The following is a 25,126-nucleotide window of genomic DNA, read 5'->3' on the forward strand; positions in this document are numbered from 1 at the left end:
CTTTATAGGCCAGAAAATTGAGGAATGAGTATTGTCAAGATTATGATCAACAGCAGTATATACAATATGTAAGTTCTTCTATTAAATTCCTCTCAGTAAATGCCTTACAAAAGCATTACCAAATTGAGAATACATACGTATCCTAAGATTGGAGTGTGACCTCAGTCTTTTTCTTCTTAGATAATATTTAAGTACTTAAGAAAGTCTACAGATTTTCTTCCAGGTCATTCGAAACATAGGAACTTACGGGGCATTGCCTCCAACAAAGTTTGAAAAGAGAGCATGGCTCACGTAAGTCTAGCATTAACTTATGTGCCTGGTTCTTGTCAAGACTGTGTGATGTGATGAGCACTGAGTGTTATACGCAACTAATGAAATCGTTGAACACTACATCAAAAACTAATGATGTACTATATGCTGACTAACTGAACATAAGAATAATTAAAAAAATGTGTTTGAAAAAAAAGAAGGTATGATTTTAGACTACTTTGTCTTAAAGAGGGAAAAAAAAAAATCAGGAGGCTGTTCAGACTAGTGGAGAGAGCAAAGGCTTTATTTAAAATCAGCCTGATCTGTTATTTATTAGCTGTGTGAGCTTGGTTAATTTCCTTTCCTTTTCTGAGCTTTAGTTCCTTTCTCAGTGAAAGGGGGAAGTTCTTTCATAGTTAAGAAAATCAAATGCAGGGCGCCTGGGTGGCTCAGTTGGTTAAGCGACTGCCTTCGGCTCAGGTCATGATCCTGGAGTCCCGGGATCGAGTCCCGCATCGGGCTCCCTGCTCGGCAGGGAGTCTGCTTCTCCCTCTGACCCTCCTCCCTCTCGTGCTCTCTCTCATTCTCTCTCTCGCAAAAAAAAAAAAAAAAAAAAAAAAGAAAAGAAAATCAAATGCAATCATAAATACATGCCTGGTATGTAGTATATGCTCAATAAGTGGCAACAATTTTAAGCAGCTAGTAATAACTTGCTATTGTAATTATACACTATTATATTCATAACAACCTTCGGAACAAGCAGAGAGCATTTAAATTCTGGGCCATATGAGCAGATGGGTCAGGTTAGTACTTGCACTCCTCCACTGAGGAGGGCTAGGGATGTGTCTGCTCTTAAGTGTCACCGTACCCCCAGAACGGACCACAGCACCTGGCATACAGAAGGCTTTTAATAACTATTTATTGAACTGATAAAAATGCACCCAACCTTCCTGATTTCTCATCTTCCTAGTACACACTTTATGCCAACTACCAGTTTCAAAAATATTGTTGGGCACCTATTCTGTAAATTGTATCATGAGAATGAGTAAGAAGAAAAGGTAAGTTACAAACCTGACCTTACACGCTGGTTGAGAAGATCAACCACATAACTCTGAGACAGTAATCTAGGCATCTGAAATGAATGGCAGCACTAACAGAAAACATGCATTTTGGGAGAGGAACAGTTTACTAGAGGCTAGATTGGACGGTGAAGGCTTCAGGAAGGAGGACACGTGTTGAAGTGGGCATGAAGGAATGTACAGGACTTAAGAGGCAGGAGGGGCACGGCATTCCAGGCGAGGAGACCAGTCTGTGGAAAGATAGGAGGACAGGGTATACAAGGAATTGGGAGGGCTCGGTTACTGGCATGGGTGAGTGCCAAGATCAAGTCTGGGGTGCTCCCTCGTGTCCTTCATTTCTTGCAGCCCCGAAATAGCTTTCTTCCTCCTCTCTCTCATCACCCTTCCAGTACCCTACAACCCACTGGAATGACCATTCCCTTAGGAGGCAAGTGAACCTTGAGTCTCCCCATCTTTCCTCAGTTCTTGGCTATCCCAGTTGAGGAAACCCAACGAGAAAGGCTTTTGTCTGTATGACTTTACTTTTTTTTCAATCCTGAATTGCTTTGCACACCAGTAGTCTAACTGGAAAGGTGGCATTTAATGGTCACGTAGTTAATGCTTTTGTAACCCTGTCCTGTGGCATGCTGTTGTAAAGGGCCCTGTCCCACTCCGGCAGCTCTGCTCTGGGGCAGCCAACACCAAGCCATGCAGACTACTCGGTGCCTACCTTATTATCTTTCGCTTCAATTTGTTTGGCCGATTCCTGGATTCTTTTCTGTAACTCTGTGATTGTTGTTAAGGACTTATCACACCGCTCCTGCTGATCCTTGATTTCTTGCTCAATGCTGAAATGTAGTAATTCCTTCTCATCTTTGGCAGAAAGTTGCTTCTTTTGGGCATGCAGCGCCTCCTCACAGGCTTCTTCATACTTTCTATTCAGATTGGCCATTTTCTCATTTAGGTTGGAAATCTGGGTCTCCAAATCACTTTTTGTTGCTTTATACTTAGACAGATCAACCACCTCTCTTGTCTCCAGCTTTTTTAATGCTTGTTTAGTGTTCTGAACCTCAGACTGGAGTTTGGAGACCTCTTCGGTTTTGTTTTGGCTTTCTTCTTCCTTTTCCCTCAGGCTGGCCTTTATGATGCCCAATTCCTTCTCGAATGCTTCCTTAATCTGCAAATGCTCTGCCAGGGGCACCGAAGAGTTCTTTTGGTTCTCCAACATCTGATGCACTTTGGCCACTGTCTGTTGCTCTTTCTCATAACACCTCTGCTTATTCTTCAGTTCCTCCTTTAGATGCTCAATGGTGCTGTTAAGAGATTTTTTCAGGGCCTCCACCTGTTCCAATGGAACATGCTGCTTTTGCAGAAGGGTCTGGGCTGCGCGAAGCTCAGAAGTCTGTCTGGCATTTTCGTCAACCAGCTTTTCCTTCTCAGTCTTCACCTCCGTGTATTTCTGTAACAGGTCTTTCAACTGTTTGTTTAGCTCTTCTGTTTTCCTGTTTAGTGCTCTCTCCGTGTCATGAGAGTTCTCCACAAGAACATTCTTATCCTTTAAATCCTTCTGAAGAGTGCAAATCTCCTTCTTCAACTTGTCATTCTCTTGCTTGTACTTCTTGGCCTCTTCTTCCCTGACATGGTATCTTTGCGTCTGCTCTGCTAACTGTTCTTTTAGTTCTTTCTCTGTTACTTTAAATTTTCTCTCACACTCTTCGAAGCTGACGATTGGAGCATATTTGAGCTTAATGCATTCCTGTATCGTGTCAAGTTCCTTCTTCTGGGCTTCAATTTCGGCATGCAGTGTCACAATCTCCTCTTGCCCCTTTCTGTAGTTAGCCAGTATTTCCACACTGTTATCCTGTACCCTCTTCATACTCTGGTTGATGACACTCATCTTCTCCTCATGTTCTTGGAGGCTGATGTACTCAGCTTTTATTTGGCTCCGAGTGTTTTCCAGGTTTCTTCTGAGGATTTCATTCTCACCTTTTGTTTTTACAAATTCCTGATTGAGATCTTCGAATTTTTTCTTCACATCTAGTAATTCTCTGTGCGCCTTATCCAGTGCACCATTCAACTCGGTTTTCACCTCTTCGTGGGTTTTAGCCGGCACATACTGGGTACTCAGGGTCTTTTTCAAGTTAGTGTTTTCAGACAGGAGTGCATTTATGTTCTCTCGGTCTTCGCCACACTTCTTATTCAGTTCAGACAGCTGTCGTTTGAGGTCAGCGACACTGGATTTCAGAGCCGTGACCTCTTTCTGATGTTTCTCGGGGGGCACGAACACAGTTTCCAGGTGGCTAACATTCTTACTTAAACTGTCATTTTCCATCAGCAATTTCTCCATTTCCAGCTTCTTGTCTGCGTATTTTTGTGTTACATCTAAAAGCTGTTTCTTCAGCTCATCAACGGTGACATCATGTGACTTTTTCATTTCTTCACTGACTTGTAGGGGAACATAATGATTTTTCATTTCACTTGTTAAGTTCTGTACTTGCTGGCTGAGGAGCTTATTATCCAGATAAACCTTTTCAACATCCCTCTGCAATGTCTGATTTTTCGACGTGAGTTCGGTGACCTTCTTTGAGAATTCTCCTGCTCTCTGCTCCAGTCTGCTTTTGAGCCGCTCATGCTCCTCTGGCTTGACGTGCTGAGCCAGTTTGGCCTTACAATTTTCAAGCTCTCTCTTTAACTGTCTGATTTCAGTAAGTGATTTTTCATACTCTCTTTCCGTCTCTCCTACTTTTTTCACCTTCTCGTTTACTTCGCTTGTTAAAAAGCTCTTCATGCTCTCAAATTTTTCTGTCGGAACCGAAAGGGCCAACTTTGCTAAGAGTTCTTTTACCTGGCCTTCCACCTCAGCGACCCTCCTTCCTTTCTTGTCTCGCTCCATTTCACACGTACTCAGTTCCTTCTGCAATCGCTTATGGTCTTCCACCAGCTTGCCTTCATCCCTCCTAAACTGTTCTACTAACAGCTCATTTTGTTTGATTTGGTTTCGCAATTTTCCCACTTCGGCTGACGCGCCCTCGTATTTCGACTTCATGTCCTTCAGCTGGTCCTTTAGCTCCTCCATCAGTCTGTGGCTCCCTGTGGCTGCTTCACTTGTCAGGTGCTCTTTAAGGGCAAGAAAGTGTGTCTGCATTTGTTTTACTTTACCTTCGGACTCATACATTCTCTTCTGCACATCCTTCAGTGCATCTTCTAACTGCTTTATCTGCTCGTCGGAATCCTCCTTGATCCGTTCACATTCTAGCGCTAAAGCTTTGCACTCGGCCACCTTGTGTGCCAGCTCGTTCTGGAGCTTGAGGCGGTCTTGTTTTGCCGATTCACAGAAAGTTCTCATTGCTTCTAACTCTTTCTTTAAAATGTCATTTTCGGAATATGAGGTCTGATTGGTTAATGACAGTTCCAGTGGTCTTAACATAGACCTGCTCTGCATGTGGGCTGGTACCCCTGGGGAAGTACACTGAAAAGAGAAACAAAAAAAAAGATACTAATCACAAAAGCCTAAGGAAGACATTGACTTATTTGCCAAACATATAAAGTTGCCACGTCATCAGCAGTCAAGGGGTTTTCAGACTAGCATATTGGAAAAATACAGTAGTGATTTTTGAGGTAAGAAAAACCATTCTGGGTATAATTCCCTTCATATGCTCTCAAGCAGTGATACTTAGAGAGTCTGTTCACTTTAAGTGTATTTCTGGCAGAACAAAGAAGGAAAATAGTTGTGGCCTCTGGGGACTACTTCCTGTTCCTTTCCCCATTCACAATAACTACCCACAAAAGATACCAACTGTATCAAAACACATTTATTATTTCTACGCTTTATGGCACATAATGCGCTTAGAACTTCCAATTCTGAAGTCATCAGAACCCTCGAATCAAAACAAGTATTGCAATTTTAAATCTGCAAATTATTTCACAGAATGATACCTTATGTAACTTCTAATAAGATATATAATCTCTGAATATCCTCATTAACTCCAATGTAATGGTCTTTAAATTATAAAAATACCACCAAAATAAGCACGGCTAGTATGAGTTGTCAAGAGAATATTAGTTAACTCACAAAAATGAAACAAGTTTTCTTCTCAAGTAGGATGAACTAGAACTTACCATATGATCTTAGTACAAAATTTGACTGACATCTTATTCCCTCCACTAAGAGTTGACATAAAAAAGAAGTATAATTAAACTCTTCAAAAAATAGTTCATAAACAGAACATATAACCCCGAAAGACTAAATTCAATTATTTTATTTTTTCCCATACAGCCTATTACAGTAAGGCTCTTTACAGGTACTAACTCACTGATAAAAGCTATGTGCTGTGCATATATTCCACTATTTTAATAGACAGGTCTTACTGTTGTTCAGTGAAATCTATACTGCCTTCCCCAGGATCAAGAAGAAGAAAATTAACAACATGGAATAATTTCCCAGCCTCACTCTGCTTCTAAATTATCTTTCAATTTACCAATGATCTTTAGACTAAAACTGCGATAATTTACCACTTACACATCTTTACAATTTCCAGACTTGTTTTATTATAATCAAATATTTATCTAATCTTAAATACTTTTCAGATGATATCCATTTTCTCAACTTAGAATCTTAGAAGTTTCCAGCTTAAAGTGATCTTTTTTTTAATATTTTATTTATTTGACAGAGAGAGAGAGTACAAGCAGGGGGAGAGGCAGGCAGAGGGAGAGGAAGAAGCAGGCTCTCCGCAGAGCAGGGAGCCCAATGCAGGGCTCGATCCCAGGACCCTGGGATCATGATCTGGGCTCAAGGCAGATGCTTAACTGACTGAGCTACTCAGGAGTCCCTCCAGCTTAAAGTGATCTAGAGACATCACAAAGCCTAACTCATTCTGCCCATAAATGACAGAATGTAAAAAAAGCCTTTAAAAGCCCAAATATTTAACACTTCAGTCCATGGGAGGTGCCAAAAATGCAAACTTCTATCTACTGGAAAGTAAAGGTGAGAAGCAGATCAACGAGAAAATCAGACAACACTACCTCTTAGAAGCTTTCCTTATTTTGAGGTGAATTTCCAACACATAGAATAGATATTTGAATATAAGGAAAAATATACTTCAAAGCCAAAAAAATTACTTCTGAATTATTCATAACCTGTCTTCCCCTCTATATGGGCAAATATGAAGAGTTGACCAAACACTGTTAATAACTACAGGATTATCAAAGGTAATGAAACTGTAATCCAAATTTCTTATTTAAGCTACTGTCATCAAAAACACTCTAGAGGGCACCAGAAACAGTAATATCTGCTTTTATTAAACTCAGAACACCAATAACTTTTCTTTGATAATGAAAACCTTATTCAATGTATATGTACTGATAAATATACAATGCTGTTTTCCTCTTTTTAAAAAGGTACAAATATTTTAAATAAATTTTTAATTAAAATCCAGATTTACCTGTGAATCTGCCATGTACATTTGACCCTGTTTGAGAAGCATATCTTCTTTTCCTACATAAATCCAAATAAATGATATCTTAACTTAAATATCCATACCAAAGTAGGCTAAGAATTGATTTGGTGTTATTATCTCTCCTCTATTACTCAAACAAAACAAAAGCATGAGTTACAACATAAAATTATCCTTGTTCTAAAATATCCCTGTTTTTCTTTATTATTTCTACATACTTAAGGGAAGTATCTACATTCTTCTGAACTGATACTAAGTTGATTTTTAGAAATATATAAGACTGTTAGACTACATAAGCTACATGATTATTATAAAATATGTATCTTACAATCAGTCAAAATAAAAATGGTGTTCTTTACAATTTATGGGATAAATACTACTATTGTACTGAGCTCGAGGATAATTTAACATTTCCTGAGAAGCAAAAAAAAAAAAAAAGGATTTTCTAGAGGAATTATTTAGAACTAGCAAATAACACACAAAAGTTAATATTAATGACATAGTCTTTAGTAAGTATTTATGTAACTTCTGATTTTAAAATGCCTCCCCGCATGGAGACTATACCCACAGATTTCTCCAAATCAGAAAACCACGTTATGTTTCTTTTCATAAAAAATGAGCTCCAAATAGCACAAGATAAATGTCTCCTACAACAAGGCAAGTTTGGTAACTCATACAAGATACAGCTTAAAAATACAGGTGGCTAGGGAAAATCAGAGCCTCAGCATTCCCAGATTTTATGTTAGAGGCCACACTGGCATCTTCACCTCTTCCTACTTCCATGTGTTGAGGTGTAACAAACAAGTGCTGAAGCTGAGCGGCAAGAATGTCATATACAGTTAGACAAAATAAGGAGGTATAAACATTCTTCTTTGTTTGAACTGGGTGAACCGTAATGATAATCTATGCTTTTGTACTTACGGTTACTGAAATGACTTCCTGATCCTAAATGATCGCTCTGAAATCAGAAGCAGAAATTTATGACGAATATTGCCTCATTTTGTTAAATTCTGTATCTATTTTAGCTCTAAATGATCCAATCGTTAAAACCACATTTTCAACATTCGTTTCTCCTGAGTATGACTCTACTTAAAACCACAAAAAGACACAGCACTAGTGACAACTGGAGAGACCAGTTGAGAATAAACTACTTCACTAAGCATTTTAATAAAAGCAGCCAAGGGTCTCAAGGAAAAACTTTGCTGCTCAAAAGAAGGAAAAAAAAAAAAAAAAAGTGAGCCCCAAATGAACTGAAACAGCTCTCAATACACACTCTTTCTGCGGCTTCTTTACCTCAAAAGGAAGAAAATGCCTTCCCTATCAAATGCAATCCCTATCAAAATACCAGCAGCATTTTTCACAGAACTAGAACAAATAATAGTAAATTTGAGTGGAACCACAAAGATCCCAAATAGCCCAAGCAATCTTGAGAAAGAACAACAAACCTGGAGGTATCCCAATCCCAGATTTCAAGATATACTACAAAGCTGTAGTAATCTAAACAGTATAGTAATGGCAGAAAAACAGACGCACAGATCAATAGAACAGAACAGAGAGCCCAGAAATAAGCCCATGCTTATACAGTTAATTAACTTATGACTAAGGAGGCAAGGAGAAAAGACAGTCTCTCTTCAACAAATCATGTTGGGATAACTGGACAGCTAAATGCAAAAGAATGAAACTGGACCACTTTCTTACACCATAAATAACATAAAATAACATAACATAAAACATAAAATAAAATAATTTAAAAAATTAAAAAAATAAAAAAAGTTAAAGTTAAAAAAATAAAATAAAATAAACTCAGAACTGAATGTGACATGTGAAACCGTAAAACTGGTAGGGGAAAAAACAGGCCATAATCTCTTCAGCATGGGCCATAGAAATACTTTTCTAGATATATCTCTTCCAGCAAAGGGAACAAAAGCAAAAATAAATTGCCATGAAAAGACACTCAATATCACTAATCATCAGGGAAATGCGACTGAAATCACTATGAAATATCACCTCACACCTGTCATTATGGCTAGTATCAAAAAGACAAGAAAAAACAAGTGTTGGTGAGGATGTGGAGAAAAAGGAACCCTGTGCACTATTGGTAGGAATGTAAATTGGTGCAGCCACTGTGGAAGACAGTATGGAGGATCCTTGAAAAATTTAGAAATACCATATGATCCAGTAACTCCACTACTGGGTAATTTACCCAAAGAAAACAAAAACACTAATTTGAAAAGATACAGACACCCCTCTGTTTATAGCAGCATTATTTACAATAGCCAAGATATGGGAGCAACCCAAGTGTCCATCAATAGATGAACGAATAAAGAAGACGTGGTATATATACACACACACACAAAGGAATATTAGCCATAAGAAAGGATGAGATCTTGCCATTTGCAAAACATGGATGGACCTCAGGGTATTATGTTAAGTGAAGTAAATCAGACAAAGACAAATACTGTATGACTTCACCCCTATGTGAAATCCCAAAACAAAACAAATGAACAAACAAAAAGCAGAAACAGACCCAAAAATACAGAGAACAATCTTATGGTTGCCAGAGGAGAGGAGGTAGGAGAATGGGCAAAACAGATGAAGAAGAGTGGGAGATACAAGCTTCTAGTTATGGAATGAGTAAGTCATGGGGATAAAAGGTACAGTATAGGGAATACAGTCAAAAGTATCGTAGTAGCGTTGTATGGTGACAGGCGGTGAGCACAGCGTAATGTACAGAGTTGTCAAATTACTATGTAGTACACCCGAAACTAATGTCCCATTGTGTGTCAGCTATTTTCAATTTTTAAAAAAAGATGTGCAGGGCGCCTGGGTGGCTCAGTTGGTTGAGCGACTGCCTTTGGCTCAGGTCATGATCCTGGAGTCCCGGGATCGAGTCCCGCATCGGGCTCCCTGCTCGGCAGGGAGTCTGCTTCTCCCTCTGACCCTCACCCTTCTCCTTCTCTCTCTCTCTGTCATTCTCTCTCTCTCAAAAATAAATAAAAAAATTTAAAAAAACAAAACAAAACAAAAAAAGATGTGCAGATGTAGTTCATGTTTGTGTATCTGTGCGTATTAGTACTAAGAGCTATGTGTCAAACTCGTATAGGAGACCACAATAAAAATGGTCCACAGTTCTATAACTAAATTAATGCCACCTCCACTAATCCATAGTGCTCCAAGGGTACGGGAAAATGTCTGTAAACTTAGTTAAGCTCTTTGTTCTGTGTAATATTGAATACTAGAGTTTGTAATAGCTGCTAAATGGGCTTATACACATATGGGTTGGGGAAGGCCTACACACATAAGGAGTTCAAAAAACTTGGTTTGGGTTTATTACCTTCACTTGATTACTCAAATAAAAATGGGAAGATGAGTTGTAACATAAAATTAGCTTCATTCTAAAATACCCATATTTTCTCATATTTTTCCTATAAACATAAGGGAACTGCCTACCTGTTATATATTACACATAATGCAGCACTTCTGTTGGCAGCTTATGAGGAATTCTTAGCATGTGAGATGATACAGTAGTGAGTACTCAATATTTATAAATAATGCATTCTTAGTTTTTAATGGCTGCTTTCATAAATACTGGGTCACATATAAAGTGTGCCCTCTAATTTTCTTCTTCAAAGTAAAAAACTCATTTCTAGTATAAAAATTCATCAAGGGCGCCTGGGTGGCTCAGTTGGTTAAGCGACTGCCTTCGGCTCAGGTCATGATCCTGGACTCCCGGGATCGAGTCCTGCATCGGGCTCCCTGCTCAGCAGGGAGTCTGCTTCTCCCTCTGACCCTCCTCCCTCTCATGCTCTCTGTCTCTCATTCTCTCTCGCAAATAAATAAAATCTTAAAAAAATAGAAATAAAAATAAATAAATAAAAATTCATCAAAATGAGTATGTATCGACTGGAGAAAATGTCCCCATTAGCCTAGGTGAAGGAAGTTACAAAACAGTATTCCCACCTGTTGAATGCGTATGTAACACAAACTACGCACAAATGAAGTGAAAGGCGATCAGTCAGGGACTAAGAGTGCTGGCATTATAGGTGTGTTTACTTTCTGCTTTTAGTTTAACTACATTTTCTCAGTTTCCTAAAATGAATGTATTGTTTTTATAAGAAAAAACGTGTTATTTTTCTACAATATATTATAACCTCATTGAAAGTTATAGACTTGGCTCCAAGTTTGTCAAAAGCTACAGAAAAACATGTTATTCTTAAGATGTGAGAGTCCACTTGTAGAAGAAAAGCAATACATAAATAGTACCCGATTATAGGTATCCAACTTTGGCGGACATTTCAAAATTCCCATACGCACATCTGTATTTTCTCATTCAAGCTATTCCGAGCATAAAACTAGTCAGACTGCCTGGGTTCAAGTTCTGGCCCTGCCATTTCCTATTTATAGAGGCCCTCATGGGTAGACTGCTCTGTGCTTCGGTCTCCTCACTCACAAAATGGAGATAAGAGTAAGATCTAGCCAACAGAGTTGATGTGTTTATGAAATGCATGTACAGTACACAGGGCCGTTTCTTGGCATGTGGGCAATGCTACAAAATGTTAGCTGTTACTAGTTTCACTACTAGCCTTAAAAACAAACATCTTCAAATGTGGAAAATAGAAGCTACTCTACTAGTTCATTAGTTTATAAACCTGTATTTCTGAATAATCTTCAGAATTCAGTCATATCAATGCAAACATGCATCGAGGCATAACTCACCTGCAGTAAAGTACATGAGTGTCAAGTGTCCAGTGCAGTAAATGTCTGCATATGTGTATACCTCGCATCATCACAACCCAGATCAAGACGAGACCATTCCCAGCACCCTCAGATGCTTCTTCATGCCCCTAGTCCGTAACCCCTCACCAAAGGGTGGCCTCTACTCTGACCTCGGTCACCACAGATTAGTTTTGTCTGATTCCAAGTTTCGTAAAAATGAAATCATGAAATATATACTCTGTGTCTGATTTCTTTCACGCAACATTACATCTGTGAGATTCATCCCGTGTCTACATTTTTTCACAGCTGCGCACGTTTTTCATCTCCAAAGGGAAAAAAATCGCTTTTGTTACATACTTTGGAGTTATATTCCCCAGTAAAGATGAAAGATTCACATTGAATCAGCCACCTTCTTCAGTGGCACCAGCGATGAACCACACTTATAAAATATGTATGATGGCCTTGCAAAACAAACCTCTGCAAATAAAAGCCAGGCGAGTGGTCACCGTTGGTGCCGGAAATGTGGGTCCTGACAGGAAGCAAGTGTCAGGAGGCTTCTAGGTACCGGGAATGTTCTATTTCTTGATCTTGGTGTGTCTGACTTGTGAAAAGTCTTCAACATATACACTTTAACATGTGTACTTTATAATGTACACTGTATTTCAATAAAAACTTTCTAAAAAATACCATGACTTTGGAAAAACTAAGAGCTAACTGATCCAAAGCTGAGCCTTATTGACACACTATTCTCAACCAAGTGTTGTAATTAATGCATAGATACACAAAACCCTTTCTGAGATAATCCTGGAAATACACTATTCATTTATGACGCTTTGTGCTTTTCACCATCATAAACATTGCAGATTTACAGGTACAAGTGTGAAGTTTTGTAAAGGTAAAGACAAAGAGGAAAGCCGGGGAAGAGAAATGGGTATGGAAGGGAATGCCAGGCCCATGCGGGTCAGTCAGTGGTCTCGTTTAACCTTTGCCAAAGCTCTGTGGAGAAAGGGACAATCACCCCAATTTTTGCGAAAGTGGCAGCAAGCTCAGAGACTTTAAATAAACTGCCTGAGGTCACACAATAAAGAAAAAAGTGAGCATTCAAATTCAAGTCTGACTCCAAGCTCCTTACCACTGCCCATTTTACGTTATATGAAAGAATTTATTTAAGCTTTCTATACCTCAAAATATTTAAATCTATTTTTCAGAGTCTCAATAGTTCTTAGGCTTTCTTCATGTTGCTTTTCTTTAGCCACCAAAAGGGATTTCAGCTTTTCTTTCTGAAACAGAAAGGAATAAATACAGAGCAAAATCACTCCGTGATTGCAACTAGGTTAAAAATATGTTTCAGAAAATGTGAATTAGAGTGACTGTGATTTTTTAGTATTTTTAACTATTAGTAGAGTTGGAAATTTCTACAAATATACTAATAAAATATACAATATATACAAACAATACTATGAAAACTTCACATTTCTGTCATATGTTTCAAATCTTATTATTTTCAGACATTTTATTTACAATGTTTAGAATTTTGTATCTTTTCGTTAAAAGTTTCACAGAAAATGAGGCATTCAGAGGCAATAACAACAAAATGCTTATGATAACCCATGCTGTCCTTAAAACGTATTTTTATAGTCACATGTAGGTTTTGTTTTTCCCTTTAAGCAATAACCAGAAATCAAATCCTCATCCCCATCTCAACTCAGGACTCAAAACTCTACTGCAATATCATCTTCAATTTACATAACATTTTACAGCTTTAAAGTAAAATTTATCATCCTACCTCACTTTCCAGATCATCAGCAACCATTACTTCCTAAATTCAAAAAGAAGAAATGTATTTTCATTATTCAAAGCTTATTTTTTAAAGGCATGAGCTCGGCGAATATCTTTGTAAAAGGCTGGCACATATCTTTAAGATTGGAAACAAGGATATAAGGAGAAAATGTCTCTGGATGACCAATTCTGTGGTCTGAGCTGTCACTCATTCTTCTCACTGACCAGGTTCAGAAGCACTTTGATTCTTTTGAGAACCCATCCATTATCAACTCCTACTTTGCAATCCCATAGCCCCAACTATAGTTCAGTGCTTTGCTATTACCGTACACCAACAGTATTTTCTGTCCCTATAAGTGACACTCAAAGTTTCATGTAAAGATCCCAGAAAGATAGAACTTTGCTCAAGGACAATGACCTGGTTGTACCTCCTTTAGCATCTAGCACCATGACTTGATGTGGCACTTGATGATGATTACTGGTAGTAAAACATTTTTAAATTTTTTTATATTATGTGGATTATTACCTCATTCAGCTGTAGTTGTAAACCGTTCACTTTATCCAGTAATATTCTCTGTTCTTGCTGAATTTTTCTCAACCTCTCTTTCAAATCTTCATTTTCAATCTCCAGATCCTTAAATAGTAAAGATAAAAGGTGCCAGACCAGCCTTAAAAGAGCAATTCTTATTGAAGAAATTTTTAAAACCAGTTCGCTATCATGTACGGATATATACATATATAAAACAGCTTTAAGTCCAAAGACACAATAGTTTCAATGACATTTCAATGGCTTAAAATTTATAGGTCAGAAATAATATACAGGCATACTCATTTTATTGTGCTTTGCTATATTGTGCTTCACAAATACTGTGTTTTTTACAAATTGAAGGTTTGAGGCAACCCTGCATTGAGCTAGTCTATCAGCACCATTTCTCCACCAGCATTTGCTCACTTGTGTCTCTGTCATATTTTGGTAACTCTCACAATATTTGAAATTTTTTATTGTTATTATATTTGTTATGTTGATCTGTGATCAGTGAACCTTGATGACACTATTGTAATTGTCTTGGGGCACCATGAACTGTGCCCATCTAAGATGGCAAACTTAACCAGTAAGTGCTCTGTGTGTTCTGATGCTCTACCCACTGGCCGTTCCCCCATCTCTCTCCCTTTCCTCAGGCCCCCCTGTTCCCTGAGACACAACAGTATTGAAATTAGACCAATTAACAACCCTACAATAGCCTCTAAGTGTTCAAGGGAAAGGAAGAGTCACACATCTCTCACCTTAAGTTAAAAGCTAAAAATGATTAAACTTAGTGGGGAAGGCATGCCAGAAGCTAAAAAAAGCCAAAGGCTAGGTCTCTTGTACCAGTTAGTCAAGTTGTGAATGCAAAGGAAAAGCTCTTGAAAGAAATTAAAAGTGCTACTCCAGTGAACACATGAATGATAAGAAAGCAAAACAGACTTATGGCTGATAGGGAGAAAGTTTTAGTGGTCTAGATAGAAGATCAAACCAGCCATAACATTCGCTTACGCCAAAGCCTAATCCAGAGCAAGGCCCTAACTCTCTTCTATGAATTCTTTGAAGGCTGCTAACACAACCATCCATTCTGTAGCCCATGGATCAAGGAGTAATTTCAACTTTCAAGGCTTATTATTTAAGAAATACATTTTGTATGGCTGCCTTGATGGAGATTCTTCTGATGGATCTGAGCAAAGGAAATTGAAAACCTTCTGGAAAGGATTCACCATTCTAGATGACATTAAGAACATCTGTGACTAATGAGAAGAGGTTAAAATACCAACATTAACGAGAGTTTGGAAGAAGTGCATTCCAACCCTCATGGAGGACTTTGAGGGGTTCAAGGCTTCAGTGGAGGAAGTAACTGCAGATGTGGTGGAAATAGCAGGAGAACTAGAATTAGAAGTGGAGTCTGAAGATGGCACTGAATCGCTAGCAATTCCATGATAAAACTAATGACTGAGGAGTTGCTTTCTTTGGATGAGCAAAGAAAGTGGTTTCTTGAGATGGAATCTACTTCTGGTGAAGATACTATTAAGATTATTGAAATGACAACAACGGATTTAGAACATGACCTAAACTTAGAGGGATTGAGGGGATCGGCTCCCATTTTGAAAGGAGTTCTGTGGGGAAAATGCTATTAAACAGCATGCTACCAAGAAAACTTGTTAAGAGTTCATCAATGTGGCAAACTTCCTTGCTGTCTTATTTTAAGAAACTGCCACAGCCTCTCCAACTTTCAACAACTCACCACCCTTGTGAGTCAGCAGCCATCAAGGCAAGACCCCCTGCCCAGTAAAAAGATGACAACTCACTGAAAATGCCAATGATGACTAGAATTTTTTAGCAATAAATATTTTTATTTTTAATTTTTTTTTAATTTTTTCTTTTCTTTTTAAAAAATATTTATTTAAGTAATCTGCACACCCAACGTGGGGCTCGAACTCACGACTCCGAGATCAAGAGTCACACGCTCTTCTGACTGAGCCAGGCAGGCACCCCAGTAATAAAGTATTTTTAAATTAAGGTATATACATTGGGGGTTTTTTAGATATAATGCTACTGCACACTTAACAGACTACAGTATACGGGCGCCTGGGTGGCTCGGTCAGTCAAGCAGAGTCTGCCTTCAGCTCAGGTCATGATCCCAGGGTCCTAGGATCGAACCCCACATCGGGCTCCTTGCTCAGCAGGGAGTCTGCTTCTCCCTCTCCCTCTGCTTCCCACCCCCCCAACTTGTGTTCTCTCTCTCTTGCTCACTCTCTCTAAGTAAATAAAAATGCAAATATAACTTTTATATGTGCTGGGAAACCAAAAAAATTCATTTGACTCACTTTATTGCAATATTTGCTTTGCTGCAATAATCGCTTTATTGCAATGATCTGGAACTGAACTGCAATATCTCTGAGGTGTGCCTGTAGAAGATTATGGTCCTATGCTATCTAATTAATACAAGTATATACAAGACAGCAAACCACCATGATTCTAACAAAATAAATAAACAAAAGCATCACCTGGAAACAGAAAACAGCAGAAGAACATGCCATTTTAACTTTTGTTTAACACCTCTCAAGTTTATGGGAGTGTTCTATTTTTTTTTTTTTTTTTTTTGCTATACTAATTACCTCAGTGCTCTGATGAAGCATTTAAGGCTCCAATTTTGGGCTAGAGTTCACTTTCTTAACAATACATAGTGAACTATAAAAGCCCAAATAAAATGCTTTTGTCTTATCATATGGAAAACAGCTATACAACTTATATTTTAATGGTGTTTCAGTCATAAAATAAATCATTTAATTATGGCATCTTCCTCCTCCGACATAATCCACATAATAATTATTTTTTAAACACTTTGATTAACATAGAACATTGTATGGTTAAACAAAATGATTTTTTATCAAATAAAAAACACTTATATTAAAACCTATTTATTGGGGCGCCTGGGTGGCTCAGTCGTTAAGCGTCTGCCTTCGGCTCAGGTCATGATCCCAGGGTCCTGGGATCAAGCCCCACATCAGGCTCCCTGCTCTGCGGGGAGCCTGCTTCTCCCTCTCTCCCTCCCCCTGCTTGTGGTCTCTCTCTGTCAAATAAATAAATAAAATCTTTTAAAAAAAAACCTATTTATTTACATTAATAACCATCATTTTTCATTGCAATACTTAAGTTTTCTAAAATTAATACAAATTTAGGATTTATGGCCCAAAACAGATATATTTAAATCAATAAAAAGTTATGTAAAGTTGTTAAATTATTTGCTTCCTAATACATATTAAAACAATACTTTCTGTAAGATAATATGACCCAAACATTCATGTCAAAAGTCAATTCTTTTAGAAGGGATTAGGCAAGAAAACAGAATCACATAACATAGCAGGCTGCCCTTCCTTCCCCTGTTCATTTCCCCCACGTTTCGTGCTCCTTCTCTTCCCACCCAACTCCACTACAAACAACACAGCAATTCTTTACAAAGAAGATACCTTTTTTTTTCTTTTTACCTGAATGTTTCGATGCTCCCTCTGACTTGACTTCATATTTACTTCATCTAGCATGTATGGCAAATTTCGCTTTAGTGAAACATAAGAGAACACAGGTTAGCAAGTATGAAAATACAGAAAAGTACATTTTCCTCAGTAGGCAACATATAGGGATGTGCTGCTTATCCAACATGAAATTTTACCGTATATAACACAAGATGGCAGTGTTTGCACTTAAAACTCCAAGTGGAAAGCATCTTTAAGACTATAGGTTTTATTTTTATTTTTTTCTTATTAACGTATAATGTATTATTTGTTTTAGGGGTACAGGTCTGTGATTCATCAGTCTTACACAATTCACAGCGCTCACCATAGCACATACCTTCCCCAAAGGACTACAGGTTTTAAATAAATCAACTATGATTTATTTTAAAATACGAAGACATAATAAAATTTAAAATCCTAACTGTTAAGGATTTATTTTTACTAAAGTTACCAAGACTTAAAAAGTAGAATTTGTACTAGACACAAAACTAAAGTTGCACTAGAAGGCATCATCAACCATTCCCAAAGGAAAAATCTAGTACTTAAAAAGGAGAGGGAGTGGGCGCCTGGGTGGCTCAGTTGGTTAAGCAACTGCCTTCAGCTCAGGTCATGATCCTGGAGTCCCGGGATCGAGTCCCGCATCGGGCTCCCTGCTCGGCAGGGAGTCTGCTTCTCCCTCTGACCCTCCCTCCTCTCATGTGCTCTCTCTCTCTCATTCTCTCTGTCTCAAATAAATAAATAAAATCTTTAAAAAAAAAAAAAAGGAGAGGGAGTTACATTAATGTTGAAAAGAAATATGGAAATTATTTATTTCTTTAAGCACTGATAAAATATCAAAGGGTGTGGTAAGAAAGAGACAGACAATCCTCTGACCAGAGCTACGTAAAAGATCTCTAAATGACTTGGTTCAGTACATGTTCTGTTTTGTACACTTACTGCTTTGAAACCTTATTCCAGCCTAGAGATTTGCTCTAATAAAAAAAATAACACAATGATTAAACAAGAGAGCATATAACCTTTTTTTGGCCCAAACTGACATTTAAATCTACATAATAATTTAGAAAGCTATGGTCTTTCTTTTTGAGAGCTTAAAAAAAAAAAAAAAAAGCTAGTGCTTTAATTTTCCAAGAAAATTTTTTAATGTTTTGTATTATTTGTTGAGTCTTGTTTAACCAAGCGTTTTAAATATCATTCTAATGAGTTTGGATTTAGAATTAGAGGGACAAGGTCCAATTAGAAAGATATTCCATATCCACGACTTGGCCCAAACTACATTTCTAGCCTCATTCCTTCTAGCAAAGGACTGTTCTTCGTGTGGGGTCTGAGCCATTTCCTCATTCTACGTTCATCCCCGCCTTCCCTTCAGAGGGTCCTTCATCATCTGGCAGCTGCTTACCTCACCCGCCTCTCCTCCTCAGTCATGCGCACATCACTCCTCCATGCTGACCTTCTACTGCCCCATGGATGTGTTAAACATACTCCTGCATCAGGGGGTTGGCACCAGCCCTTCCCTCTGCCCGCTAAGGCTTCTTCTCCTACAGAGCCCCCTGGCTCCCTTCTCGCTTCCTTCACACCTCTGCTCAAATGTCACTTCCAGAGAGAGGCCTTTGCTGACCACGCCATCTAAAATAGCTTCCCGCCCTCTCCCCTCTTCATCCCCTAATCCCGTTCCACTGTTCTTCAAAGCAGATGCTATGATACTAAACACTAGCATTTGCTTATTGTTCACTTCTCTCACCAGGCTGGGAGCAACATGAGACGGGAACTTTGCACACTATGATTCGCCAGCACCTAGAATAGTAAGGGGCATATCGTAGGTGCCCCACAGAGGTCTGTTAAGCAAACAACTGAATAAGTCTTATTTTTAAAACTATACTATCGTCTTCCTGATAACAGGGACTCTATGTCCCTTGGTACAGGAACAAATCCTATCTACAGCAGCTATTTTAAAAGGTATTCAACAAAGAATGGGAATATTGAGTTTTACTGTTCCTAGCAGAATATTAACTCCATGTATTCATTTTAGATAACTCCTGGAGCACTAAGCAGAATACCATTCACACATTAATATTCAATAATTCCTTATTTTAAATATCTCTGTATTTCAGAAATCACGTTCTCTGCTCCCATATAAGACAGCTGGTACAGACATAACACGGGGCATTTTTTCCCCACTCTACTCCCACTTAGGTCATCTGAGGAATGGGAGAGAAGGTAAAAACAGCTGCTCCAGATGGAAAGGCAAAGTGATGACAGACAGGACCCAGGCATGAATGTATTACTTAATTCTGATGGGTTGGAGAGAAAAACATGCTTTAATATAGCTTTCAGATTCCGGTGAGAGGTCAAGGAATGATGTGCAGAGAGAATGATGATCAGAATTTCTCAGAAGGTACCTGATTACTCTCCTCAGGGTTTGGAAGGGCTCAGGTTCCTCCCACTAGAGAAAAGCTGAAAGCCTGGAAGGAAACAGCCAGCAGAAGAGGAAAGCTGCCTACACTATAGCTCTTGAGCAAGATGGTGACAGAGCAGTAAACCAGCCCCACTTACGCTAACCTGAAGAGATTAGGGAAAAACAACAAGACATTTACTGAGACTGGGACACAAAACCAGGGTTACATAGTGATTTGATCATAAAACTAGGGCAAAGTATGAATTCTTTCACATATTGTGTTTTTTTTCAAAGTCCTCTTTAAATAACAACAAGGCAAAAAAAAGTACAAAGAAAGCAAAATATTAACAGTGGTACTGAAATCACAGTATATATTCAGTTTGGAATTCTGTTTTCTTCCTTTCTTAAGGCCCTGGAAGAATTTTACTGTAACGGTAAACATTTCACTCTATTAGTAAGGGAGAAATGTTTATGTTTATGACCTGCTAGGCTAACATTCATCATTTAAGAATCTCAACAAGGTACAATATCTCACATTTGAAAGGGCTGGAGGCTCAAGGCCAGCAATCAGGAAGATATTTATATCCTATTGGATACATTCACTGTATCACTGTCCTTTAGATCCACTGTCTCAAACTGAGTGATTGCATCAAAGCCTCAGGATCTTAATACCTGGATTCTACATGGGCATGATTAACTGAGCAGAGAGAACAGCATGCACTTAAACTTGAAAGAGCTACGTATAATCATTAACCTGTAAGCACTTTACCAAAACTGTGCCATATATATAACTTTTAAAAATTAAAATTAAGATCTACCTGCTGTAAAGGTGGTCCTTTCTTCCAAAGTTCTCTCCCTAAAGATTTAAACAGAGAGAAAGAGAGGAGGAAGGGGAACAGCAAAATAGCAGGTTACCTTGGGTAGATTGCAGATTTTGAATTCCCTAACTATACAATTGAGTCATTAAAGAAATCAGTTTTAAAGTTCCCTCTGAAGCTTACTACTTTACAGTTAAAATGACAGTGACCTATGTTTACCGGTCAAACTGCAAAATTATTATTTTTTGTTGTTATGATTACACCCAGAGAGATAATATCCAATGCTAGGAAAGGGAGGCAGTTGCAAAATACAAAATTTTAAACACTCCTAAAGTGGAGGGCAATTTGTCAATATATATCAAAAGCTTAAAGAAATGGGTATATCCTGAAATATATGATTCAATTTCTAGGAATTGGTCCTAAGACTATAATAAAAATATGCTAAAATATTTATGCATAATGACAGTCACTAAATTGTTATGTATGTTAGCAAAAACTGTAAACAACTTAAATGACACGTACAGAAAATTGGTTAATTCAATTAAACTTAAATATATGGACTTTTATGCATTAATAAAAATCATACTATAGACAAAGTTTATCTATGAGGGAAAATCCTTCAAAATTTATTACACAAAAAGTAATCTGCAGCTCACTACGAGTGACCTCAATTTCCCACATAGGGAAAAGACTAGAAGGCTACTCCTTCCTGCATAGGGAAAAGACTGGAAGGATATTTCTCTTTAATAAACAGAAAAATACTTGATATGGTTATTTGATAAATCCTGTTTGAATATTTTATATACATGTTCAAACAATGATTCTTTCTTTAAAATTTTGTTAAGTATAAAAGCTAAGTGTTACAGCCCTCCTCATCAAAAAAAAAAAAAAAAAATATATATATATATATATATTAGTAAAACATGCTTGATTGGGCTCTTTCTCCTCATTCCTTAACCTACTCCATAGCACAGTAGGGTTTACTTGATAAACTAGCCAATATACACAACAGCACTGCCTCAAAGCAAGCGACCACTACAACACAAATAACGCAAAGCCACGGCAGAGAGGGAGACAGACCGATGATGTGTAGCACTAAGGAATGCTTTGCTTCTTACAACCTGCAGTTCCACCATTTGAGTCTTTAAAAGCTGCTATTAAGCTAGACTTTTCTAGCTACTTTGCTACCTACCTATGTTGGTATTTTCCGACGCAGTCTTCAATAAAGTTAGAATGTCCAGGTTGTCCCCAATTCTTGCATAGTAAGAACTATCATGGCCCAGGGCATCCAGCAGGCTTACGTCAGCACCATTTTTAAGTAAGACTTCTACAGCATCTTTACAACCATACTCGCAACCTAGCATGAGAGCAGTTCTAAGAGGGAAGACAGAAGCATAAAAGACATTGAGAAAGACCCAAGAAAATATTTCAGAAACCTGCCAGAGGCCCCCTTCTTAAAGAATAGATATTACTTTAAGAAGTCATACTTGTTATATTTTACTTCCTATTTTTATCTTCTATTTTAACTTCATCACATTATAAAAACATTCGCTTTCTGTCTTAGTCTGCAGAGCTAAAAACCTTGCATCACTCACTTACATATATGTGTTGCTTCTACTACCAAACTAACCTCCTTTACTCCGGTACTTCTATGTTCTACAAGTAAATTACCACAAAAATTTCCCATCACTGATACTGTTACCCCATCTGCCCAAAACCTACAGCTGTAAACCCAAACTATTCAAAGCCCCTTCATGAACTGAACCTCATCATGCAAACCTCTTCGACGAATTCCTTCGACTCCAAAACAAGAATCAGATTTCAGTTCTGATTTCTCTCCTTAAAAGAGCTTTCCTTCTCCTAACTGGAGACCTTCACATCTTCACACTTAATTTTAAAACCCACCTCCTCCATAAACCTTCCTTAATTAACCCCATTATCATGGACTACTGGTTTATTCTGCCTTGACAGGATCATCAGCACTGGAACACTTAACAGTAAAAATAGCAATAATGCAATTAAGCAATTGAATTGTCAAGGAAATTTAGAAGGACCCTTGAAATTATTTTGTCCCATTCCTATTTTTATTGCTGAGGAAACCAAAAAATTCCTCATGAAATGAAGCGACTTATCCTATATCTAACACGGTCTTTGTGAATATTGGATTTCGTAAGAAAACGGATTCTTGCTTTTCTTCTATGTATATCCTATTTCTCTTTTATACTCCCCAATAGCTCCTGGAATACAATTTTATATACACTGGGCACCACCAACAAAGTTTTTTTATTAGGGAAAAAATGCTATAGATAAGAAAAAAAACACAGAGTTTTAATTTATTTTTAATTTCTTCTTAAATGTAAGATTTTAACTTATTTTTTTTAAAGATTTATTTGAGAGAAAGAGAGCATGAGTTAGGGGGCGTATAGAGGGAGAGGGAGAAAGAGTCTTAAACAAATAGACTCCATGCTGAGCACGGAGCCAGACACAAGGCTCGATCTCATGAACCTGAGATCACAACCTGAGCTGAAACCAAGAGTCAGATACTCAACCGACTGAGCCACCCAGGTGCCCCACATTTTAATTTATTTTTAAAGCCGTCTGCTACCTAGCCTATTTAATACACATTGCCATACCTCATCATTTGTGTGTGTGTGTGTGTGTGTGTGGCATTCCAAAATGCTTGGGAAAATATAAGATCTATAAAAAAATAAGGCATTATACATGGATCAACCAGATCATCACTCTCTGATCCTAAACTTTATTTTTAAACGCAACTTTCTTAGTCCTGCTTGGAACCAGATTATAGTATCTGCAAAAACAAAGTAATGCAAAAAAGCCACTTACTTAATAATCACACTAATGACTTAACTGCTTAAGAATTTCCTCCTTTGAGAGGTCTGAACAATAAAAACGAGTAGAACTATAAAATTGACGTCTAAGGACTTTTTTTTATACCTATCTAATTCTAGTGAACTACAAAAGAATAGGATACATGTTTAGAAGAACAAAGTTAAGTCAATTTTTACTAGTAATTTTACTAGTAAACATTTACAAAATCCCAAAAATTTGTTATGAATTACTATAATGCTCCAACTAGGAGATGGGATGTATTTCAGACATATCACTGTCGGAAACACTAGGACCATGAACATGAGAATTATAATAGCAGTGCCACGATACAGTGGACCTAGAGGAGGGGAAGGGGAGAGCTACAGAGAGAAAGTATTAGTGCGCACCAACTAAAATGACATGGAACACAGAAGCAAAAATAAATGCAGGGAACCTCAGGGTGTAGAAATGAACTTGGTTTCAGAGAAGGAGACAGCACTATGCCCAGGCAGGGTAAGGAGAACCAACACATTGAGAGAGTCTACACAGAAAAACGTCAAGCTCCAGGACATGCAGGAACCTTTACTCTCAAAAGATTCACAAAGAAGCAGACTGAAGGTGCGATTTTTTATTATTCTCCCTCATTTTCTTATCTGAGCCCGTTTTTCATTAAAGATTGTTTTAAAGCTTTAAAATTAATAACTGCGATATAATTCCTCTTTCTTCAGTTTTCTGACCTGAACACAGGCTCTAATCACTGCTTTGTATTCCACATTTACCCTACCATCTCCCCCTATTTCCCTCTTCTTCCTTCATCAGACTCTGGGGAAAAGAGAAAGAAAAAAAAAGTGGAGGGCGCCTGGGTGGATCAGTTGGTTAAGCCACTGCCTTCGGCTCAGGTCATGATCCTGGAGTCCCTGGATCGAGTCCCGCATCGGGCTCCCTGCTTGGCAGGGAGTCTGCTTCTCCCTCTGACCCTCCCCCCTCTCATGTGCTTTCTCGCTCTCATTCTCTCTCTCTCAAATAAATAAATAAAATCTTTAAAAAAAAAAAAAAGAAAAAAAAAGTGGGTGCTAATTCCAAGGAAAGAGAGATCCAAAGGGGGATGGAAAGGACAAGTCACAGTGGCAGAGTTTCAGAGTCACTGTGAATCCAGCTGGTGTCCGCGGAGCTGTGATAAAAGAATTACCTGTTTTGTTTGTCTCTGGAATTAATCTCCGCCCCCCTATCTATCAGCAGTTGACATATTGTTGGCCTACACATCTGAGTAGCCAGAACCAGTGGTGTCCGCCCATCCTAAGCAACAAGAAAAATAAAACAGCATTAAGACAACAAATCTCGCCAAAACATAAAAGTTAGAATACGTGAGTTGAAATGACAATAAACATAAACGGACTTACCACATCTTTGGCATTCACGGAGGCCCCATGGTCACAAAGCAGCTGTATACTGGAAGGACAGTCTGCCATGGCTTTGAGGAACAAAGAAAAATGATAAATGGTGAACATCTGTTGGTAAGACACATGGTGCTTTGCTACGTCCATATAAGGCATAAGTTCTTCAATTTCTAAACTACCAAGCTTCACAACCTCCACTCTCAGTTTAGCATAATAAGCACCCACTTTAGAAAATGGGTTAGACCAGATCATTTTATAAATGTTGCACAATTTACTGGGACCAACGAATATTGTTACCCTTGCAGAAGACAATATACTGCTACCCTAAGTATAAACATAGAAATAAAAATCAAGGGGCGCCTGGGTGGCTCAGTCGTTAAGCGTCTGCCTTCGT

General features: G+C 38.1%; 1 protein-coding gene across 4 annotated transcripts in view; it reads right to left on the reverse strand.

Annotated features, from left to right (window-relative positions):
- Positions 1 to 25,126, reverse strand: part of UACA (uveal autoantigen with coiled-coil domains and ankyrin repeats) — a 127,164-nt gene that overhangs the window by 37,891 nt on the left and 64,147 nt on the right. For 3 of the 4 annotated variants that reach the window (XM_034994639.1, XM_034994638.1, XM_034994640.1), the window contains exons 6-16: positions 24,736 to 24,806; positions 24,525 to 24,631; positions 21,699 to 21,880; positions 20,507 to 20,544; positions 17,273 to 17,341; positions 13,782 to 13,889; positions 13,263 to 13,295; positions 12,658 to 12,756; positions 7,682 to 7,718; positions 6,749 to 6,801; positions 2,038 to 4,776 (exon numbers count right to left, since the gene is read on the reverse strand). In XM_034994639.1, coding sequence (XP_034850530.1) covers positions 2,038 to 4,776; positions 6,749 to 6,801; positions 7,682 to 7,718; positions 12,658 to 12,756; positions 13,263 to 13,295; positions 13,782 to 13,889; positions 17,273 to 17,341; positions 20,507 to 20,544; positions 21,699 to 21,880; positions 24,525 to 24,631; positions 24,736 to 24,806 — 3,536 coding nt within the window. The remainder of the gene's footprint in view (positions 1 to 2,037; positions 4,777 to 6,748; positions 6,802 to 7,681; positions 7,719 to 12,657; positions 12,757 to 13,262; positions 13,296 to 13,781; positions 13,890 to 17,272; positions 17,342 to 20,506; positions 20,545 to 21,698; positions 21,881 to 24,524; positions 24,632 to 24,735; positions 24,807 to 25,126) is intronic. The other variant, XM_034994641.1, reaches the window with a different exon arrangement.

The sequence above is a fragment of the Mirounga leonina genome, unplaced genomic scaffold (genome assembly GCF_011800145.1).
Source record: "Mirounga leonina isolate KUSES-001 unplaced genomic scaffold, KU_Mleo_1.0 Mir_91, whole genome shotgun sequence".
NCBI lineage: Eukaryota > Metazoa > Chordata > Mammalia > Carnivora > Phocidae > Mirounga > Mirounga leonina.